The sequence below is a fragment of the Netta rufina genome, assembly GCF_964035555.1.
Source record: "Netta rufina genome assembly, chromosome: 5".
Classification (NCBI taxonomy): Eukaryota; Metazoa; Chordata; class Aves; order Anseriformes; family Anatidae; genus Netta; species Netta rufina.
The window spans coordinates 50,889,069-50,907,291 of NC_140128.1; the positions used below are offsets into that span (position 1 = coordinate 50,889,069).

Sequence of the window (18,223 nt, forward strand, 5' to 3'; positions counted from 1 at the left end):
ATAATAAGACAAAATCTCACACAAAAAAAAAAACATTGAGGTTTAGTTTGATATTTAAAGCAATTCTATTAAAAAGTAAGGTATTATGTTGAAGTAATGAAACTGAAATTGAAGATGCAGTTGAAACAACTGTAGCAATCTGACCTGTTCATGCCAGCTTAAGCCTGAAGGCAACACTCTGTGCTGAAGGGTGGCTCCTCTTAGTCCAACAGCAACTAGAAATTCCTGTACAAGAAAGCTGCACGAGTCAATTTACATGAAATGCATGCAACTACTTGAGATTTAGATTGTGAAACAGCCATCCTTCTACTCCTAGAATTGAACACAAGTTGTCCAGACAGAATTGTCCAGATTGGCTAGGATTAAAAATTCAATTCCCAAAACAGAAACCCTGTTTAATACAGTCTAATACTTGTTGCAACAGGACAGTTTGGAAACTACTATCAGTTTTGTGGTGGCAGTGGTTGGAAGGCTATCAGTTCATTTATTCTGGGATCCCCCAGGAACTACCAGGAGCACAAACCCAATGCAGTCCCTTATTATGCTGTTTAAACCTGAGTCAACTGAGCCACAATGACATTGTGCTGGTCTGCAGATTCCTTCTTCTCTAGATAACCCTACCAGCTTGTCATCATTATGCAAGTTAACAGGTCATCTTTTAGCCATGCTAATGAATGCTAGTGTTGAAGCCAAATGTACCACTCGTTTACCAGAGTGTTGTTCCAAACAGGTAAGCAAAAGTCTGCCTATTAGATGACACTGCTAGTAAGCTGAACAGAAAAGCTTTTAAATACTTGTTTTTGCCGTGTTTTTCACTGGATTAAAACTCAACAAGAAAAAGATCAACTGGATAATAAACATATTCTGTAAACAGTGTGTGACGTGAAAAGTGAAGCATTGGAAGAATTATTAAATTGTGCTGATGTGTAAACTTTATAAGCTACCCAAAAGACTCTAATTTTAACAGAGAATTAAAGTGGCTCAGGATTCATGGTTTCTTCATTTATAACCTTTGCAATCTGAAACCTAAAGGCTCCCATATACACTGACATAACTCAAGTAATTTCTAAAAGCAGAAATTTGAAAAAACAAACCTTTGTATTGCTCTCTATTTTATCTGATTGGATTTTGACTGCAACCGTCAACATATTTGGACAGTCCACTCCCACACCATCTGAAGTAGTCCTACTAAGACCATCTTCTTCCGAAAAACAAATAGTAGGTTCTAACCAATGGGGACGTATTGTGCTGGGCAGTCGTACTTCAGATGAAGGGACGACCCCATCCACCATACCTGCAGAGAGATTTTGTCACAAGTTATCTCGTGGTTCAAAGCTGTTACTGATAGTTAAGAAACATTCTTCTTATTCTTAATACCTTTAAAATCTTTTTCATTACCACCAAATAAAGTTAGTCATGCACACTTAAAACTGCAAATTGTGGAAGTGTGGTTGAACATTATGTAATATTTAAAACCATGGTTTTAGCTAACATTTAAAAACATGGTTCTCCTGTGGGTTACATGGAGTCAGGGGGTATGTCTCTGGGAAAAACCTGAGAAGTTTATTTACATGCGGGTTATCAGACACAAACTACATAGCTTAAAATTATTCATTTGTTGACTACAATTAGCTACCCAAGAAGACAGAGCAACCTGAATTGCACTGGTAACCTGTACTTTTTTAAAAATCAAGTAACTACTACCATGTAGGAGGTGTTCACTTTCAGAATAAAGAACAGACTGGTTAGCTAATACTTACAAGAGGACCACAAAATCTTTAAAGATCAGAAGTTGCCAAACAAAGCTTGAACTAAACCAATAACTAGACAAATACAGTTATAATGCAGTTGTATTACTGTAGCACTCTAGGAGCATTAACAACAAATTATAGCCAAATCACATACTATCTGAGGAAAGAAAACGGGGGGGGGGGGAGGGAGGAGGAGGATGGTGTAGGGCAACAGCATTTCTCCTACAGAACTACAAGCATATCTTGTTTCAAATTTAGCCCCCACAGCCACCTTAATCCCACCCCTACCTTGGTGATATAAATTGAGGCTGCTAGAATGGAGGCAAACATAGTGTCTGTCTTCAAAGCCTTCATATTTAGTCACACTAAAAAGTGAACCGCTGTTGAATTCAAACCAGAATTCGCCGTATTTTCCTTCCAGTATATTTCCATCTTCCTGCTGAAGGAAGAGCAGAAACATGAATTATTGACTGCTGAGCTTGCTGCAGTTGGATAGTCCAAACTATCTTTATACTTGCTACTAACAAATATTTTTCTGCTTGCATTTAGTTCGTCTGTTATACTCATGTTGAACTAAGCAAAATAAATAAATAAATAGCTAAAAATATTATGTCACATTACAGTACAGTAGTATGAAGCTTACAGAATTGTTATACACATTTGTTCCTTCCACAAAACAAAATAGAGTATAAGTGGTCCCATAGCCAAAACAACAGAAGAACTTTTTACATACCATATTTGATTTTACATATTGTTTCCCAGATACAGTGCCTTACCTTTACATCTGTAAATATTGACACTAATCCATGTGTCACATTTAGCAGAACAGACAGAAAGCTTTGCGAGTTCTTATTCTGAGAGTCAAGCTTTTTCCTTCTGCGTGAGCGATAGTTTGGATCAACAGCAGAATAGTATTGTAGTGTTTCCTCCTCTGATCCACTCTCATCATCTAACAGATAAAATGAAAAACAAATAACTTTCTAGCTACTACACATTCTACCAATAACTCATTTTCCCAACAGTAATGTAATTCAACTTCACACTTTACTTAATTAAAAAGTAATTTACTTTTTTCCTTTTTTAAGTAAAGACTTTCTTACAAATTTGCACATTCTTTCCAATATCATCTTAATCACTTCAGCCAATTATGCTTTTGTATCACTATAGTTCTAAAGGATTTATGAAATGTATTACCATAATGAACTGCAGATTTAAACTGACTAAAGCTGTCTTTACTGAAAGTGTTGATGAGCTGGCTGGCCACAGATAATCCAACACCGTAAGAAAGGTTTTCAAATGTTTCTACAGGAGATGGAGCTGTTGGCTCCCACAGCAGTAAATCATTGCTGATCCTACAAAGAAATACATTGTTATTATTATATAAAACACATTGCTGTATTTGCACTTAGTATAAGGTAAAACAAGCAGTATCTCCTTCACAGATTTCACGTAACAAACTTCATAAGCAAGGAAGAGGAAAAAGTTAAAGAGAACAAAAAGGAGTAACATATTCAAGAATAAAAACAATAAATAAGAAAATGTTTTCCCTCCATAATCATAGCATGCATTTATCAAAATCTAGCATTTGACAGTGACACCAAGGCCTCTATTAATAAAATGCATCTTGGATAAATAGGTTGGGGGGTAAGGAGGGGCAAATACCATTTTGACCACATCAATTTTTAAGCAAAGTTGCAAGAAACATTAGTTAATTTTAAGCAACTCTGTATCTAAAGATCTGTGACATTCAGTACAGAAGTACAGTAACAGAACCTGTACACTCAATAACCTGAACATTCAACAAAAGTTTCAGCTTTTCCACTTTGGAAGTAAAATAACAGCTATTCTAAACTAAAACAGATCAGTATGTCTCTTCATGTAGCTAATATGTAGCATAATGCTTACATGCTTATTTTTTTAATTGATTAAATCTAGTTGTTTTGTTTTTCTGCAGATTAGGAACAACTAACAGAAACACAGACTGGGATTCAATATTTCAGAAAGATTAGAGCAAAACTAGAAACTGTGAACAAAGATCTAAAAACATTTTTCACCAAAATCACGGGACTTAATTATGTTCACAAAATCTGCCAAATACTTTTTCAGCAGCTGACTGCTATGGCACTGATCAGGTATATGATAGTGTCCCTAATACTTGGAAGAGTATTTACAGAGCACTTTATATTCTTAGAAAACCACACAAATAAATACCCACTATAGCCATTTGTTCAATTGCTTTCACGAACAATAAACACAGAACTAAAAGTACAAGTAACAATAACTAAGCAAAAACAATTATCACACTTGCCTGTTGTAAAGTTTTTCATAAAAGCTTTTGTTAGGTAAGGTTAAGTGAATGTTTGGTAACATGAGTTCCAGTACATAATGAGAATTGTTAATTGTTTTATCTTGAAACTCTGTCATTTCAACTATATCTCCTGGCATCACCATCTGAAAGAAAAAAAAAAAACAGAGTCAGAAAAGGCATACAAAGTAGGAGATTGATTTTGATTTTTTAATTTTTTTTTTTATCTACTGTAAGAACAACGCAGTAACAATATTTTATAGTACCTCTTCATTTTCAAACATGACCCTACGAGAAGAAAAAGGAGAAGGCTCTGGTCTTCTAATATCACAGACATCCTTCAAAGAATGAGGCCCTCCTTCTTCTTCCTCTTGAAAATTACCATCTCCTTCTTCCTCCTCAGCTGCTATCCTTTCCAGAATGGAGTGCACAGCCAGAGGGTTTATTTTCAATACAATCCTGATATTGGAGAAGTTATGCAAAACAAGCCATTAGAGATGCTCAGAATTTTTATATTGGTACCACAGTCATGTGTCCTACTCTACTAGCTAGCCAGTAAATACACATGGAGTAAGCAGGTCAAAGATCAAAGATCTTTTATTAGACAGGAACATCTGTTAGGGGGAGTGATACTATTGAGAAAGATCACCAAACTTAGAGGCACAAGGTAATATAAAAAAAGAACCATTGCACCAAAAGGTTCAGGTCTGCTATTCTCAACTCTACCAAGTGACCATTAGATGACCAAAGAAAAAAATTAACGCTCTCCTAAAATAATGCTTATACTATTAGACCACCAGCAGCTGTTAAAAAAAAAAAAAAAAAAAGCTCTGCATGCTCTTTGCACACTGTATGTACACTGTTATAAAAAAAATTACTTGTACACAAGAAAACCATAGTGAAAATAATTCCATACAAAAATAATGTCCAAAAAGACACTGATTTTTGTGACAAAAATGTATGTGGCAAATTCTAAAACAACCTCTTTCAACAGCTTATTACTTGTCACAGCTGTTAGGTGATTCTGTTCGGTAACTGTAAGGTATTGAATTGCCTTACATGTGATATAGGCTGCAGTAATACAGTCATAATGCAAGTCTCTTTATTGTTCTTACAACTTTGTACCATCTTATTAGTATTTTAAGACAAAATGCAACTGAAATCTTTTTGTTGGTTGTCTGTATTCAGTCTTCACTGTAAAAGTAGGAGAAAATGTAAACCGATAAATAAGAATGGATAAAGTTTCAAGTCTCCAATCATCCACATTTCACTGAAATTTACTCAAATCTACCCAGAAACTTTTATACTTTAAAACCAACTTGCATTATTATAAATGCACAAGTTTTAGAAGCTCTTTGGTTCTTTTCAAGAGTTATATGTTCTTACTTTGCAATTAATTTTAAAGCATTTGCCACATAGATGGTCTGCATTAAAATTCAAAAAACAACAGTTCTTCAAAAATCCAAACAACCCACACAGAAAAATAAAACATTATTTTACCGAGGCCAGTCGAAGTTATCTGATGATGTCATATCTCCATCTACACCACCAGACACTTGAAAAAATTTTATTGGTGCTTGTGCTTTATCTTCTTCAAATGAACCTGAAGAGAAAAAAATTACAAAAAAAAAAAAAAAAGAAATTAACACACGAATAACAACTGCTAACTTTAGGTTGCTCACTCCTCAGGTTGGGGTCGAACAAGGCGCCTTTGAAACCAAAATGCTTTCACATTATCTTCTAGCTATCAAAAGTTTGAAAAACAGATGCTTCTAATGTATAGGTACCTGTATTTACATAGCATCACTAGATTTATGACAGCCCCTTAGAAGGTGCAAGGAATGACAAATCAGCAGAGAAGGCTGTAAATATAAAACAGTCTCAAGGACTTACTACTTTCAAAGATATTAGAGGCATAAAAGTACTACAGTTTTCTCAATGACAATTATTTAGGACATAATCAATCACTTTGTTTCCAGACTAGAATTGAGATTCCTCACTCATTTTGGGACAGAGATCCCAAAGACGTCCTAAAATGAAACAAATTGGTATGACAATATGACTGAAAATAACAGAAATAGTAGCTCAGGTCTCAAAAACAAGAAAGCAAACACTACACACACATCCATTACTCTCATCTCCCAACAGTATTACTTTGACTTATGCAGATATTTAGTACAGAACACAAGACTGCCGCAGAGATATCTGCTTCAAAATGCAGATGGAAAGGCATTCCTTCAAGAGGAAAAAAAGTCATGATTAATCCATAAAAAACTACCTTTGTTTCAACTGCATAATTTCTGGGAAAATATATAAAAAAAAGAATACTTAAACGTAATATTCTTACCAGTTAGCTCTTTAAATGTAAGTTCTAATTTAACTTGTTCTGGAGTTGATCCTCCTATAAACTCAGTTTTAAATTCCATATCTGCAAATTCAAGATGAAGAATCTCCTTCTGAAGTGATTTCTTAAACCATGGTCCTCTTTCCTGATCTGACCGCAGGTCAGGTATTGGGAAGCGAACAGACAGATTTAATGCGGGGGCAGTGACTTGAACCGAAACTCTACAGTTTGCAGGAGTATGTGAATCATCCAGAAAAACTTCAGTAAATGCTTTATGCTAAAACAAAGTAAACAGAAAAAGTAAAAGAACTTACCACTGACTTCAGGTTTGTTATCAAGCATACAATCACTAAAATGAGATAGCCACTGTTCTTTATCAGAAGTTAAAAACAAAAATAAACAAAAAATAGACTATCCTGTCTTCCTGCTGAAAAAAAAAAAAAAAAAAAAAAAAAATCAACTTACCAGGTTTATGTGCTTGTTGTAAGAAGTGTACATGTGAGATGCCATCATCTCCACTGTAGTTAGTTTTTGTGGTTGAAGTAAAGAATTTAATCTATCTACAATACTAATATCCAGCTCACAAAACACCGGACTTAACTTTATTTGTAACTCTGCTTTCTGTGGAATAGAACTGAGTCTCCCTTGACTACCCTGAAAAGAAAGAGAAAAAGCACTAAAATCCTTAAAAACGACATACTGAAACAAATTATAATAGCTGAGAGTTGAGGACTCTCAGTTGCACAAGGTACCTTTCTGTTAAAATGAACAGAATTAGACAAATGCTATTATGCAGAAACTTGGTGTTTGTAATCTCCCTCCTTACCTGAGGTCCTCTGTTATCTGAATGCTTATAATGAAGCTGAAGACAAGGCAGAGCATGAGAATCTTTTTCTTCTTCAGAATGAAACGTCAGCAGCTTTAGAATAAAAGAGTCAAAAATAATTAGTGGATAAGGAGGCCATAGGAAAATATATTTATGACATTTTACCTAGAACAGATAGCATGCAATCCTGGATTCAAGTCAGTGAACAGAGCCCTGGTCCATCCACTTACTCAATCCATTTGTTCAGTTACTTCTAATGATGCCTCTCATCATTAAAGAGCAACAAGCATCACCTAAAGAAGCCTTCCTATTGCGTAACTCCACAGGTTAGTTTTTGAAACAAAATCTTACTCTAATTCCCAAATTACATTAAGACTATTTTAAAGAGAGGTAAACTACCGAAATGTGGCTACTGAATACTGTTTTTGTCAGGAATGACAGCAGTCTGGTTTACCATTTGAGCTTACAATTAAAATATGAGATGCGTCTTAAAACCATAGCATTTATAAAACTTATAACTTAATAATTGTAACTAAGTTAAAATCTAACATTTTAAATCATACATTCCCAATTTCTTCTGGGGGTACTCCCTGCCTTTTTTTTTTTTTTTAAAAAAAAAAAAAGCATACCTCTGTATAGTGAGGCTGAATGGAATGAGAGTCAGTAGAGAAAAGGCATTCCAGTAACTCCATATCCCCAATGGATAAATCAGTACTGAAACTTCGAGAAGCAGACCTTTGTCTCTGTTCATATGACACTTTGATGCCAGTACCTATAAATCTGAATTATGAAAATTATGAATTACAGAAAGTAGCATGAAATAATAAAATTATGAAAAGTCAATCTTTAAACATATAAATGTTAAAAAAAAAGGATCACTACAAGCCTTTTAAAAAAATTGTTAAAACTGACAATTTTTTCTTTAAAAAGACGTTTCTCATTGTAGCTTTAGCAACAAAGATAAAGGATTTCACTTGTCATATGTGCAACAATGGTCAGTGTGGAGAAATTAATGAAGACCACTTCAGACATCTAACTTAAGGTATAATTCACATAAAGATGGGAATCCTTATATAAACAAGGAAAAAGTCAGGTGCCTAAGGAAGTCTAGCTTATATGCACAAGGTAAGAAAACACGTTTACACCCTTAAACATTCTGTATCACACACTGTACTGGGACAGTAAAAACTTCCAGGAAAAAAATTACTACCTGACTAACTGTAGGGTTTTTGTTAACCTTTTTTTTTTTTTCCACATTTCTTATCCCTACTAATACTATACTATTTAGCATTAAGTAAAAACCGAAGAAACAGAAATCCAAACAGAAATATCCAAACAGAAATTTCCAAACAGAAATCCCTCTACTGCAGTAAAGACGGTATTAAAAATACATCTGTTTCTAAAGAAATATTTTACTTAATGATCCTGATTCTGTAGCTTTCTTCAGTAAACTTTACCTAGATTAACTGATCAATCATAGAAAGGTGCTAGGTTTACTTCAGTGTTTATATTTTTGCTTCTTTTTTTAATATTAAAAATACACCTTGGACAACAGGTGTCAAAATACAAGGCTATTTCGAAGTTAACAAACAAGTCCAATGCAATTCAATTAAGTGGCATTTCCAATGGAAATAAACTTCTTTATTTTATTCAAGTTTACTTAAGAGATAAATATATTTACTTAAATTAGATTTATTAACAAGCAAAGTTATACCTAAGGTGATCATGAGAACAAGCTTCTGCAAACACTTCTCGGAAAGACAGAAAATCTTCCGTTGCAAACTTAGCTGGCTCAATCTTTTCTATTCGGGCAAAGAAATCCCGAGCCATTGGTGTCAATGGGTTATGGTTCAGTGAACTTTCAGGTGGGGGTAAAGGGTCAATATGAAGTACAGACACTGAGAAAGTTCCCACTGCCAGTCTAAAAAGAAGCTCAGGTCTGGATTCATCCACAGAAACAGATCTGGATGGAATAGCTGAAATACAAAAGTTTGTCGATATAATTTTTCAGCAATAAAATATTCATAACATCATCTTTCTTTTGATTTTCATTTCTTTTTACCAAGTTGCTCCATTAACAATTTCTTTCCAGAACTATCTGGAGAGTAGAATGTAAGACAGCATTTTTACTCACACGTCCTTCTTAAGGAAGTCTGGTGAACCACATTGGCTGTAAGCGAAGAACCCCTTGGAGGTTGTAGCTCTTGTCTGTTACGGTCAAGAAAGTCACCCCAAGTTGGTTGAAGCTAAAACAAAAATATGCTACATCGTAAGTTTGCTAAATAGATGTTTGTATACTTATTTATTAGATAACATAAACAGTAAGGCAAAGGAACATGGAGACATGCATAAACAATCAACAGCATGCTATTTCATGGCATTTTAACACTCAACTGCATGATGTAGATATGCTTTAGGCTACGTTTTTTAATTCTATAGTAGTCTTTATCCACGTATTTATAAAGCTGGATAAAGCTGCTCTCTCAATGAACATCTATTGTCTTGTTTCTCTGTAAAAAGCATACATTGTCCATAGCTTTAATTAAGTAAAACGCTAGGCACCTAATATCTCCATCTTCCCCAAATCTGTTAACAGCGTAGCTTTTGTTCTCTAGGAAATGAGTATAATGATTTTGTATTTTCATTGTCATTGCCAGCATAGTCCGTGTTAAAACAAGACTCAGATATCAAATAGACAGTTGTGAAAAATCAAAGGGTCTTTCACAGATGACCATTGTTAATTTCTGAGGAATTTCAAAACAATTACTTTCCATTTCCTGTCCTGGTAGCCAAACAAAAAAAACAACTTTCCAATACAGCTTCCATAGCTGACAAGGAATACTATCAGCTCTAAATAACTTCATGCCTCAAGACAGCTCTTAAACAATTTCAGGTCTATACACAGACAGAAGGATGCAAAATTGCGGTAACAGGAAGTGTTGACTAGTAACAGTTCTTGATATTGCAAAGAATATTTATCCAACCGTTTCACAGAAAAAATGTTGATTTCAAAGAGATTTTAAATGCAGTTAATACTATACATACCACTGTAGTGCTCAGCGGAGATCCTGCTGGTGTCGTTGTGTATGTACTAGTTAAAGACAAGTCTAGATCCATAGTAGGAGGGTCTCCAAGAGGTGGAAGAGAGGAAAGGCTGTGAGACATGTCCATGTCAGCCATCGAGAAAAAAACTTCTTCTTCTAGTAAGAAACAAGGATAATAAAGAGTTACTTTCTGAAGTAAAAAACTAACTTTATTTTTAATGGGAAAGTATTTCTAAGTTCAGAAATCCAATGGCAAGGCAAAATAACCAGCTAAATATATTGTTCACAGAAGCTCCAGCTTCTCCTGACACTAAAACAAGTAGTATATACAGACAGAAATTACAAAAAAAAATGCAAGAAAAATAAAATGTTAACCGTTCTGTTTTTACATTCAAATTGGCATAGTTTCTATAATTTCACACCTTTTTACAAATCAAAGTTTTCATTTTCATATTCTGTTTTTTAATATTTAAACAAATAAAAATATTAGTGCAATGCAACTATTACTTTTCTCAACCATATTTTGAAAAGATACTACAGTTCACATGTATTTACAATGTTGCAAAATAACATATAGATTACTGAACACTTTTAAAGAAACACTGAATGAAATCCAGCCTAATACTGTAAGTTCATTTTCAGCAGTACAATTGGTAGCACTGAATGCTACCAATTGTACTATGTCAAAGTTTTATTTATTTATTTATTTTATTGTAGTATGTCAAAGTTCTTTTGATACTAAAATTACTAAGATTAAAAGATCAACACTCAATGTATGTAATTTTCACAACAGGTTATTTGCTACACTGCATCATCTTTTATACTTGCCACGACTAGAAGGAGTTCTGGCAGTCTCTGTCTCATAGAAGCTTTGTTCAGATGAGGCTCCTGCAGATAAAGACTCTTTTCTTAAATAACGTTTCAACTCCATCTGGATTCGATACTCATCTTCCTGCTTCATCGGTCGGTTCTTCCTATCTTTATTTGACAATTCTATCCTGCTTAGGCTCTCTAAATTAAGAAGACACAAAACTCACTGTTACTTCCTCACCAGTATCCCAAAGAAAATTAAAATCTGAATCTGAAAATTAACCAATTGTCATTGTTGTGTAGATTTATATGCATGTCTATCTGTAGATGCACACTCATCTGTTGTGTATCAGATGTATATATACACATTGGTTTGGGGATTTTATGCTTCCAAGATGGATTATTCTCTCTTTAGCATTACTTTCAAATCTGAAGTGACTGTTTTAAGATCATATATGCAGATATGTTCACATATGGTATCACTGTATATTTCTGGGTCAGCTTTAGAGACTAATGGACACAATCCCTTGAAGATTTTACTATTAAGGAATTATTAAAATTTCAGGTTTGAAGATGATACAAATCAGAAACTATTTGTAATGTTTTTCCAGTTATCCAAAACCAGTTAACAAGTCTAGTACAACAAAAATGCCAGCATCGTTAGAAGAGTATCAAGCATCTACCCAGTATTAAGTGTTTTCCGTGCCTGTCTCTAAAGCATAGGACACAGAACAAACTGGAACACTTCAACCTAAACCCTCTGGTCAAACAGAAGCTGTAAGAACCAGAAATGTTCTGGCCTCCTGACTTTCTCCAACTTCCATTTCCCAATCTCTAGTCTTTAAAAAAAAATATATATAAAAATAAAAAAATAATTACCTGCATTTTCATTACCAACAATCTGCAACTGAATAAAAATCACATTATAGTAATACGCAGAGCATTTTGCTAAAAACGGATGAAAATTATTAATCTACCACCACAAACATTTTTTCCACTGAAAAAACTTGTTTATCTTACAAATTTTCATTCCCGTCAACCTAAATACACATTTAACATTTACGGAACGCTCACTTGCCTGGTCCTGCAATAGCTGCTACCATGTCCAACAGAAGATGCACCTGCCTTGGTGACATAAACAGATGTACAGAGTCTATCTGTCCATCTACATCCAACTGCAAAAAAAAAGGACAAAAATTAATGAACACAATTTTTCTTGCGAAGTCTTAACTCAAATATTTTGATGATACATTTTGATGCTGTGAAGAATACAGCCATCCCAGCAATACTTTCGTCGTCCAACAGCTAGAACTTTAACAGTGTATTGCTTCTGATCTGTAGCTTAGCAAGATGAACAGACCTGTCTCACTGTTTAGTTGATTAAATTAAATACAGAATCACCTAGCAGGAAAATTCAAGAATACCATTTACATGCTAGTAGTTTTGCTTCTTTAATAATTTTAGAAGCAACCAGAAGTATACATTTAGTTTTTATGTACTAATTACAAAATACTGAAATCAGCTCCTTCTGAAGTAGATCTTGAAAACTGCAAAGGTTCTCTCTAGAATTTCTCTTCAGTGTACAGATTAACAGATTTAAATACTTTATTCCAAAAGAGCAGGATGATTTTAAAAGTCTAATTGTTTTAACATGGTATACCACAGAGTAAGCCACATATCTTGTGAGAACAGCTCAAGCTAAATTTACATTAAGAACTGCTATAGATTTATTTTTCAGTTCTAGAATCCTATATTCATTATATTGGGTGTAGGTGGCAAAGCGTTGGTAGCAGGGTGTGCTGTAGGAATGGCCTCTGTAAGAAGAGGTCACGGGCTGTCCTGTGCTGGGCAGGGCTGGTTATAGCCAGCCCTGCACCAGACTCTCTTCAGGACACAGCTGAGCTCATCAGCGAAGCAGGTTTTCACCCCTGCAACAACATATTTAAGAAACAGCAAAATGCTATGTAGGCTGCAAGGAAAAAAAACAGCTGTGAGAAACAATCCTGCAACACCGAAGGTCAGAGAAGAAGGATGGGGAAAAGGTGCTCCAGACACTGGAGCCAAGATGCCTTTGCAGCCCATGGAAGAAAACTCTAGTAGAACAGAATTTCCCTGCAATGGTTAATAGATTATTTTAAAATTGGAGACAAGGGGCATCTATTTATACAAATTTACTCATCTATTCACACCTTTAAAGAAAAGAAAAAAGAAAAAAAACACCTTTATTTTCAACTGCTTTGTTTCCTGTATTTTTAGGTCAAAGTCAAAATATTATTTTAACTACTAGCATTTAAATATAGCATTATTATGTTATTGCTATAAATTTTAACATAAAATCTCAAAAGTAGAAACATTCACATGTTTTACAGTGCTGCAACCTAAGTAAGAATTTAAGGACTACTTGTAATTCTAGAGGTAATTATATCCTTTTACAGTGTTTTTAATCAGCCATTTAAACATTCCATGCATACATAGGCAAAGTTAGTCATAGTGCTACAAGAAAAAGGATAAATGAATAGCAGCAGGAGTTTCATGAAAACAAAACAATTTCCTCAGGACTCAATGCCATACATAAATTCATTCCATCTCCAAGATACAAGAACCCTCCTTTAAGAGATTTCAATGCATTTCTTGTACTTCCAAATGTAATTTTAATTAACTGTCCTCCTGCAGTTCCTTCTACTGTTTGCTTTGCACAGAAATAGCAGGAGAATATCTAAGTAGTTAACGTGTTTACTTAAGAAAAAACAAGAGACCCACAAACCCACACTTATAAATAAGTTTAAAAACTGTATAATTGTTAGTTTTTTTTTTTAACAGATAACATATATTTTTTTTCTATTTTTTTTTATATTTATATTTTCCTTTTCTTTTTTCCTGTATTTTATGATATGTCCTGGGAAAATATCAGATATCCATTGTAAAGATGTTTTATTAGACATACACATTGGCTGCATTCAATACCAATCTAAAACAAAACCTAAGCTGATTCTTTTGAATGGTGAAAATCTCACCATTTTTATGTACAGTTAAAAAAAAGTCCTACATAACCAATAATTTTAAAGACCAGGAAAGCTTGACTAACCTTAGCTCCAGGAAGTACTTCATTTTGCTTTAATGTTAGGCTCAGCTCCATTCTACCAATCAGCTTACTGATCTGTACAGGGTCAGAAGGAGTAATTTCTGGCAAGTTTCTTGTTAATTGCGGATGTGGCTCATAAGTGATTTTTGGGTTCCAGCTAGGTGAAAGCTTTGGCTCAGTTGCCTTAAAATGTTACAGAGATAGGAATTAGAATATATGGCATTTCTTATCAAGAGATGTAAACATGCACTTCAGATAAGCTTATCACACAAATGATAATTTCACACAAATATAAATTTGATAGTGGTATTAAAAAAACACTTATTAATAACCATGAAGAAACAAGGCACATGAAAATCTGAAACATTAGGCCATCACAAAAAAATGGAGCAAATTTCCACAGAATAGCAAGTTATAGAGGACTTCCACACATTAAACTTGCAAACCGATTCCAGTACAATACATTCTGAATTTTACTCAGTAATAAAGTCTCTATTTCCTTCCCCCTTGTCAAAAATCAACAGAAGTGTTTATGAACATTAGCAAATACAGATGCAAGTAAAAGTTCAATTTCTATATCCTTTAGAATGAATCTAATACATCAGTGTAACAATATATTCTATGCTTCATCACTTTACATTCTTACATAATGCATTTTATTTTACCAGCTGTGTAGCTGAACACACTGGGGAGGACTTTGTTGATGCGGGAAACTCATCCCAGAAGAAAGAGACACCTGAGAGCTGAAGTAACTTGTGAGCAAAAGCTGTGGGCTGATGTACATTAATTCCAGAGCACTCATCAGCAGTTTCATCACAGTACATAGTTCTGGGAGACAAAAGCAAGGAAATAAAGATGGTAGGAGCATGCAAATTTTTACCTTTATTGTGCCATTTAGCCTCTAAGTTTGTACATGCTCTCTCCCTCTTCAGACTATTTACAATGCCGTAGACTGTCCTGAAAGGAGAAACCACCACTCTCTGGGAATGGGTGGAAACCTTCAATTTTCTACAGGACAATTGCAACATGCTTCTAGTGTAAATATATCCTGGTGTATTACCCTTGTACTTATGTCTAATCTGACTGTAAAATGAAGGAGTCTGCCCATCACTGTTTCCACTCGGACATACGTAACTCTTGCTTCAGAATCCTGTTTTTTGGAAAATATATCATCTAATATTTTTATGTTGTCTACAAGCACTATTTGAAAGTAATATTCAGTGTCAGTATTAAATTTGAATATTGAGAAAATGTATTCCAGTCCCATAAATTTTTGGTGCAAGTCTCCACATAAGAGAATCTGCAGTGGAAAAATACATCTGACTTTCCATAAATAAGATGTATCAAATATCAAAACAGCATGCTATTTATCCCTTTTGAGTAAGAGGTGGCCTGATTTGCCAATAATATCAAATGACTTTGGAGCTTCTGAGAGACAATTTTCATTAATTGTGGAAGCGGTCATTACCTTGTCTTTCGAAAAGTCTAGATCTCTTCTAATTTGATGATTAAATATTGTGCAGTTATAGTTCAGTGGAGAAACTGCTCCCTGGCTCTATAAAAGAGGTAGTCTTAACGGGGCTACTCGAGATCTAGTGTCTAACTGTATATAAATATGTGTTTATGTGCACATGGTAAAATACTTTGTACAAGATGCAGCAAAAAAGTCTTGAAAAAAATATAACTACAGATAGATTTTTCTAAAAGTCTTTACCTTTCAATTCGAATTTCAAGTGCAGTTCCACTTTTAGAGTTTTCTGGCACATGTTCAACTCGCAAAACAGTATCTAAAAAGGTAACTTTCACTCTTCGTAGAACTTAAATGAGAAAATTAAAAGACAGCAAGCACTTAAGTCACTTTACTCAGTAACAACTTTTATAAACCAAATGAAAGGCCATTTTCAACTGGCAAAGTTCTCAATATTTATTTCAGTGAAAACAAATTGCCATTAAGTTTAATAAAGTAACAAGATGTCAAGTGACGATATGAAGTACTACTAAATGTCTAATATGTACAACCACACCATGAAATGGACTATAATGGACTTGAGCAAACAGCAACTCAAACCAAGTTGTTCTATGGCTCAACGTGGATGACCCTTAAAACATCTGCTGCATTGCACACCATGTCTCAACTCCTAAACATTGCTATAAGGCACCATGGGTCTTTATCTGTATACTTCTATTTCTAGATCTGATTTTAAATGTTTCCCTTAGCTCAGACATTCCAGCACAAGGCTCTCTATTCCATCATGTGGTCATAAACACTTATTTTCTTCCACTTCAACAACAGCAAGCATAGTTTCTAAAGTATATCTAGCAACATGGTGTGATCCTTGACATACACATCCTAACAAGTCAGCTTTGTGTAAAACGAGTTGAAAAAACATTCTGATTTTCTTCAAAAGCATCAACACTTAGAACAGTAAGTTTGCATGATGTACTAAAACTGGTACCTCCGCAAGTAAGGCACCTCACCAATCATTCACGCACAGATTTACCTCAGTTTGTTCTGGTGTAAACAATGGCCAATTTGGCCCCGAAGAAGGGCTCATTCTGTCGACTGAAGTATGCATACACACATTTTTAAGCATATTCCCCACAGACACACCTTGAATACAGGAGCTATTGTCCTGTCTGCCTGTTTACAAGTATAAAGTGAAGATTTGCGAGGAAAGTTAGGGCAAACGAGATGCCATTTTGCAGAACTGACATACAACAAAAACTGTGATGTTCACTCAGACCTCAATAATGAATTCATACCTGTTTCAATAGTTTCTGCAAATTTCTCAAGTCCTTCAAAAGGTTGGGATCCTTCTCCTTGTTCATCTGTCAATTTTTGGCTAAGACACTCTTTTGCAAGCTGCATACTACTGGTCATAAAACTTGACCAATACATAGGTTCAGATCCCGATGCTGTAAAGTAAGAGAAGTCTTAATAAATTTGTCTGTGAACATTTTGAAACAATGAAGACAAAATGAAATAAGTAGTACATTTTGGACAACAATAAAATAGTTTCAACAACTTGGTAAGAAGTCATACCTAAAAACAAATTTAGTCATGATCTGTCTTTATGAGATACGCTATTTTTAAATTACTTCAATCTGTTTAAACTGCACTGGTGAGATTCTGGTATTTGAAAGGATGAAAGCACTGTTCAAATTAACCAATCTTCAGCATTGCTTTAAGTAAATAATTTCACTCTAAAGTTTAATACACTAGTATGATTTTGCAGGCATAATCAGCAAAATGAAATAAGAGAAATAACTTTGTTTTTAAGAATTATTTTTGGGTTTCCTATTCCATTTGAAACACATCCTAGATGATGGAAGACTTAACAAGGTTTAAAATGTTATCTTAGCATGTTAATTTAAACATGTTTAAATGTCTAATGCAGACCTGACCTAGTAACTATAAAATAATAAAACAGCATTCCAAGAGCACAGCATGTGTTAAACTGAACAATTTTTTTTAGCAGATAGATTAACTTAATTGAAACTCTATCAGCTAACACCAAGCCTTTTGTGAGCAAACACTATAAATCTAGATTAGAAAAGGTAATAAAGTTCAAACATAACACTCCAGTACAGGAAACAAACAGTACAACAAGCACAAATGCAAACATATTAAATGGACAAAACATTCCAGCTTAGCAATCAAATAAAACCAGCACTGTTGATCAAATAGAAATAAATGAATGAAAGTGAACAAATAAACCTTTCTCCTTATACTACCATTCTTTCAAAGAAATAATCTTAACTGGGAAAGTAAGACTGCTCAAAATTTAGTTCCAGTCAAACAAACAAGAATGAAATGGAGAAAATGTGTTACTTAAAGTAACCTGTGAAAGATGGAGAATAGATTTATGCATTTTTCCATTTATGAAAAGAAATATAGAATAATCAAGGAAAAAATATTGGAAGAAAATATTTTTTTTCCATCTTCTTTACACTATAAAAAGGAAAACAAATTAAAATCCTTCAAACATTCATGCTTTAATTTCCACAAATTAAAAATGCACAGGGATGTCCCACACATGCTATAATAGTAAGTGTTAACA

General features: G+C 34.1%; 1 protein-coding gene across 3 annotated transcripts in view; it reads right to left on the reverse strand.

Annotated features, from left to right (window-relative positions):
- ATG2B (autophagy related 2B) overlaps nucleotides 1–18,223 on the reverse strand; it is a 44,648-nt gene that overhangs the window by 21,512 nt on the left and 4,913 nt on the right. The window contains exons 3-23 of one of the 3 annotated variants that reach the window (XM_084288325.1): nucleotides 16,926–17,078; nucleotides 15,877–15,979; nucleotides 14,828–14,990; nucleotides 14,166–14,345; nucleotides 12,159–12,255; nucleotides 11,099–11,281; nucleotides 10,272–10,426; nucleotides 9,361–9,472; nucleotides 8,941–9,202; nucleotides 7,856–8,006; nucleotides 7,227–7,319; nucleotides 6,866–7,054; nucleotides 6,404–6,677; nucleotides 5,557–5,659; nucleotides 4,323–4,515; nucleotides 4,060–4,202; nucleotides 2,946–3,103; nucleotides 2,528–2,700; nucleotides 2,040–2,190; nucleotides 1,095–1,294; nucleotides 145–225 (exon numbers count right to left, since the gene is read on the reverse strand). In XM_084288325.1, coding sequence (XP_084144451.1) covers nucleotides 145–225; nucleotides 1,095–1,294; nucleotides 2,040–2,190; nucleotides 2,528–2,700; nucleotides 2,946–3,103; nucleotides 4,060–4,202; nucleotides 4,323–4,515; nucleotides 5,557–5,659; nucleotides 6,404–6,677; nucleotides 6,866–7,054; nucleotides 7,227–7,319; nucleotides 7,856–8,006; nucleotides 8,941–9,202; nucleotides 9,361–9,472; nucleotides 10,272–10,426; nucleotides 11,099–11,281; nucleotides 12,159–12,255; nucleotides 14,166–14,345; nucleotides 14,828–14,990; nucleotides 15,877–15,979; nucleotides 16,926–17,078 — 3,317 coding nt within the window. Of the gene's footprint in view, nucleotides 1–144; nucleotides 226–1,094; nucleotides 1,295–2,039; nucleotides 2,191–2,527; nucleotides 2,701–2,945; nucleotides 3,104–4,059; nucleotides 4,203–4,322; nucleotides 4,516–5,556; nucleotides 5,660–6,403; nucleotides 6,678–6,865; nucleotides 7,055–7,226; nucleotides 7,320–7,855; nucleotides 8,007–8,940; nucleotides 9,203–9,360; nucleotides 9,473–10,271; nucleotides 10,427–11,098; nucleotides 11,282–12,158; nucleotides 12,256–14,165; nucleotides 14,346–14,808; nucleotides 14,991–15,042; nucleotides 15,062–15,876; nucleotides 15,980–16,925; nucleotides 17,079–18,223 lie in introns of those variants that run through there. The other 2 variants (XM_084288327.1, XM_084288326.1) reach the window with 2 other exon arrangements.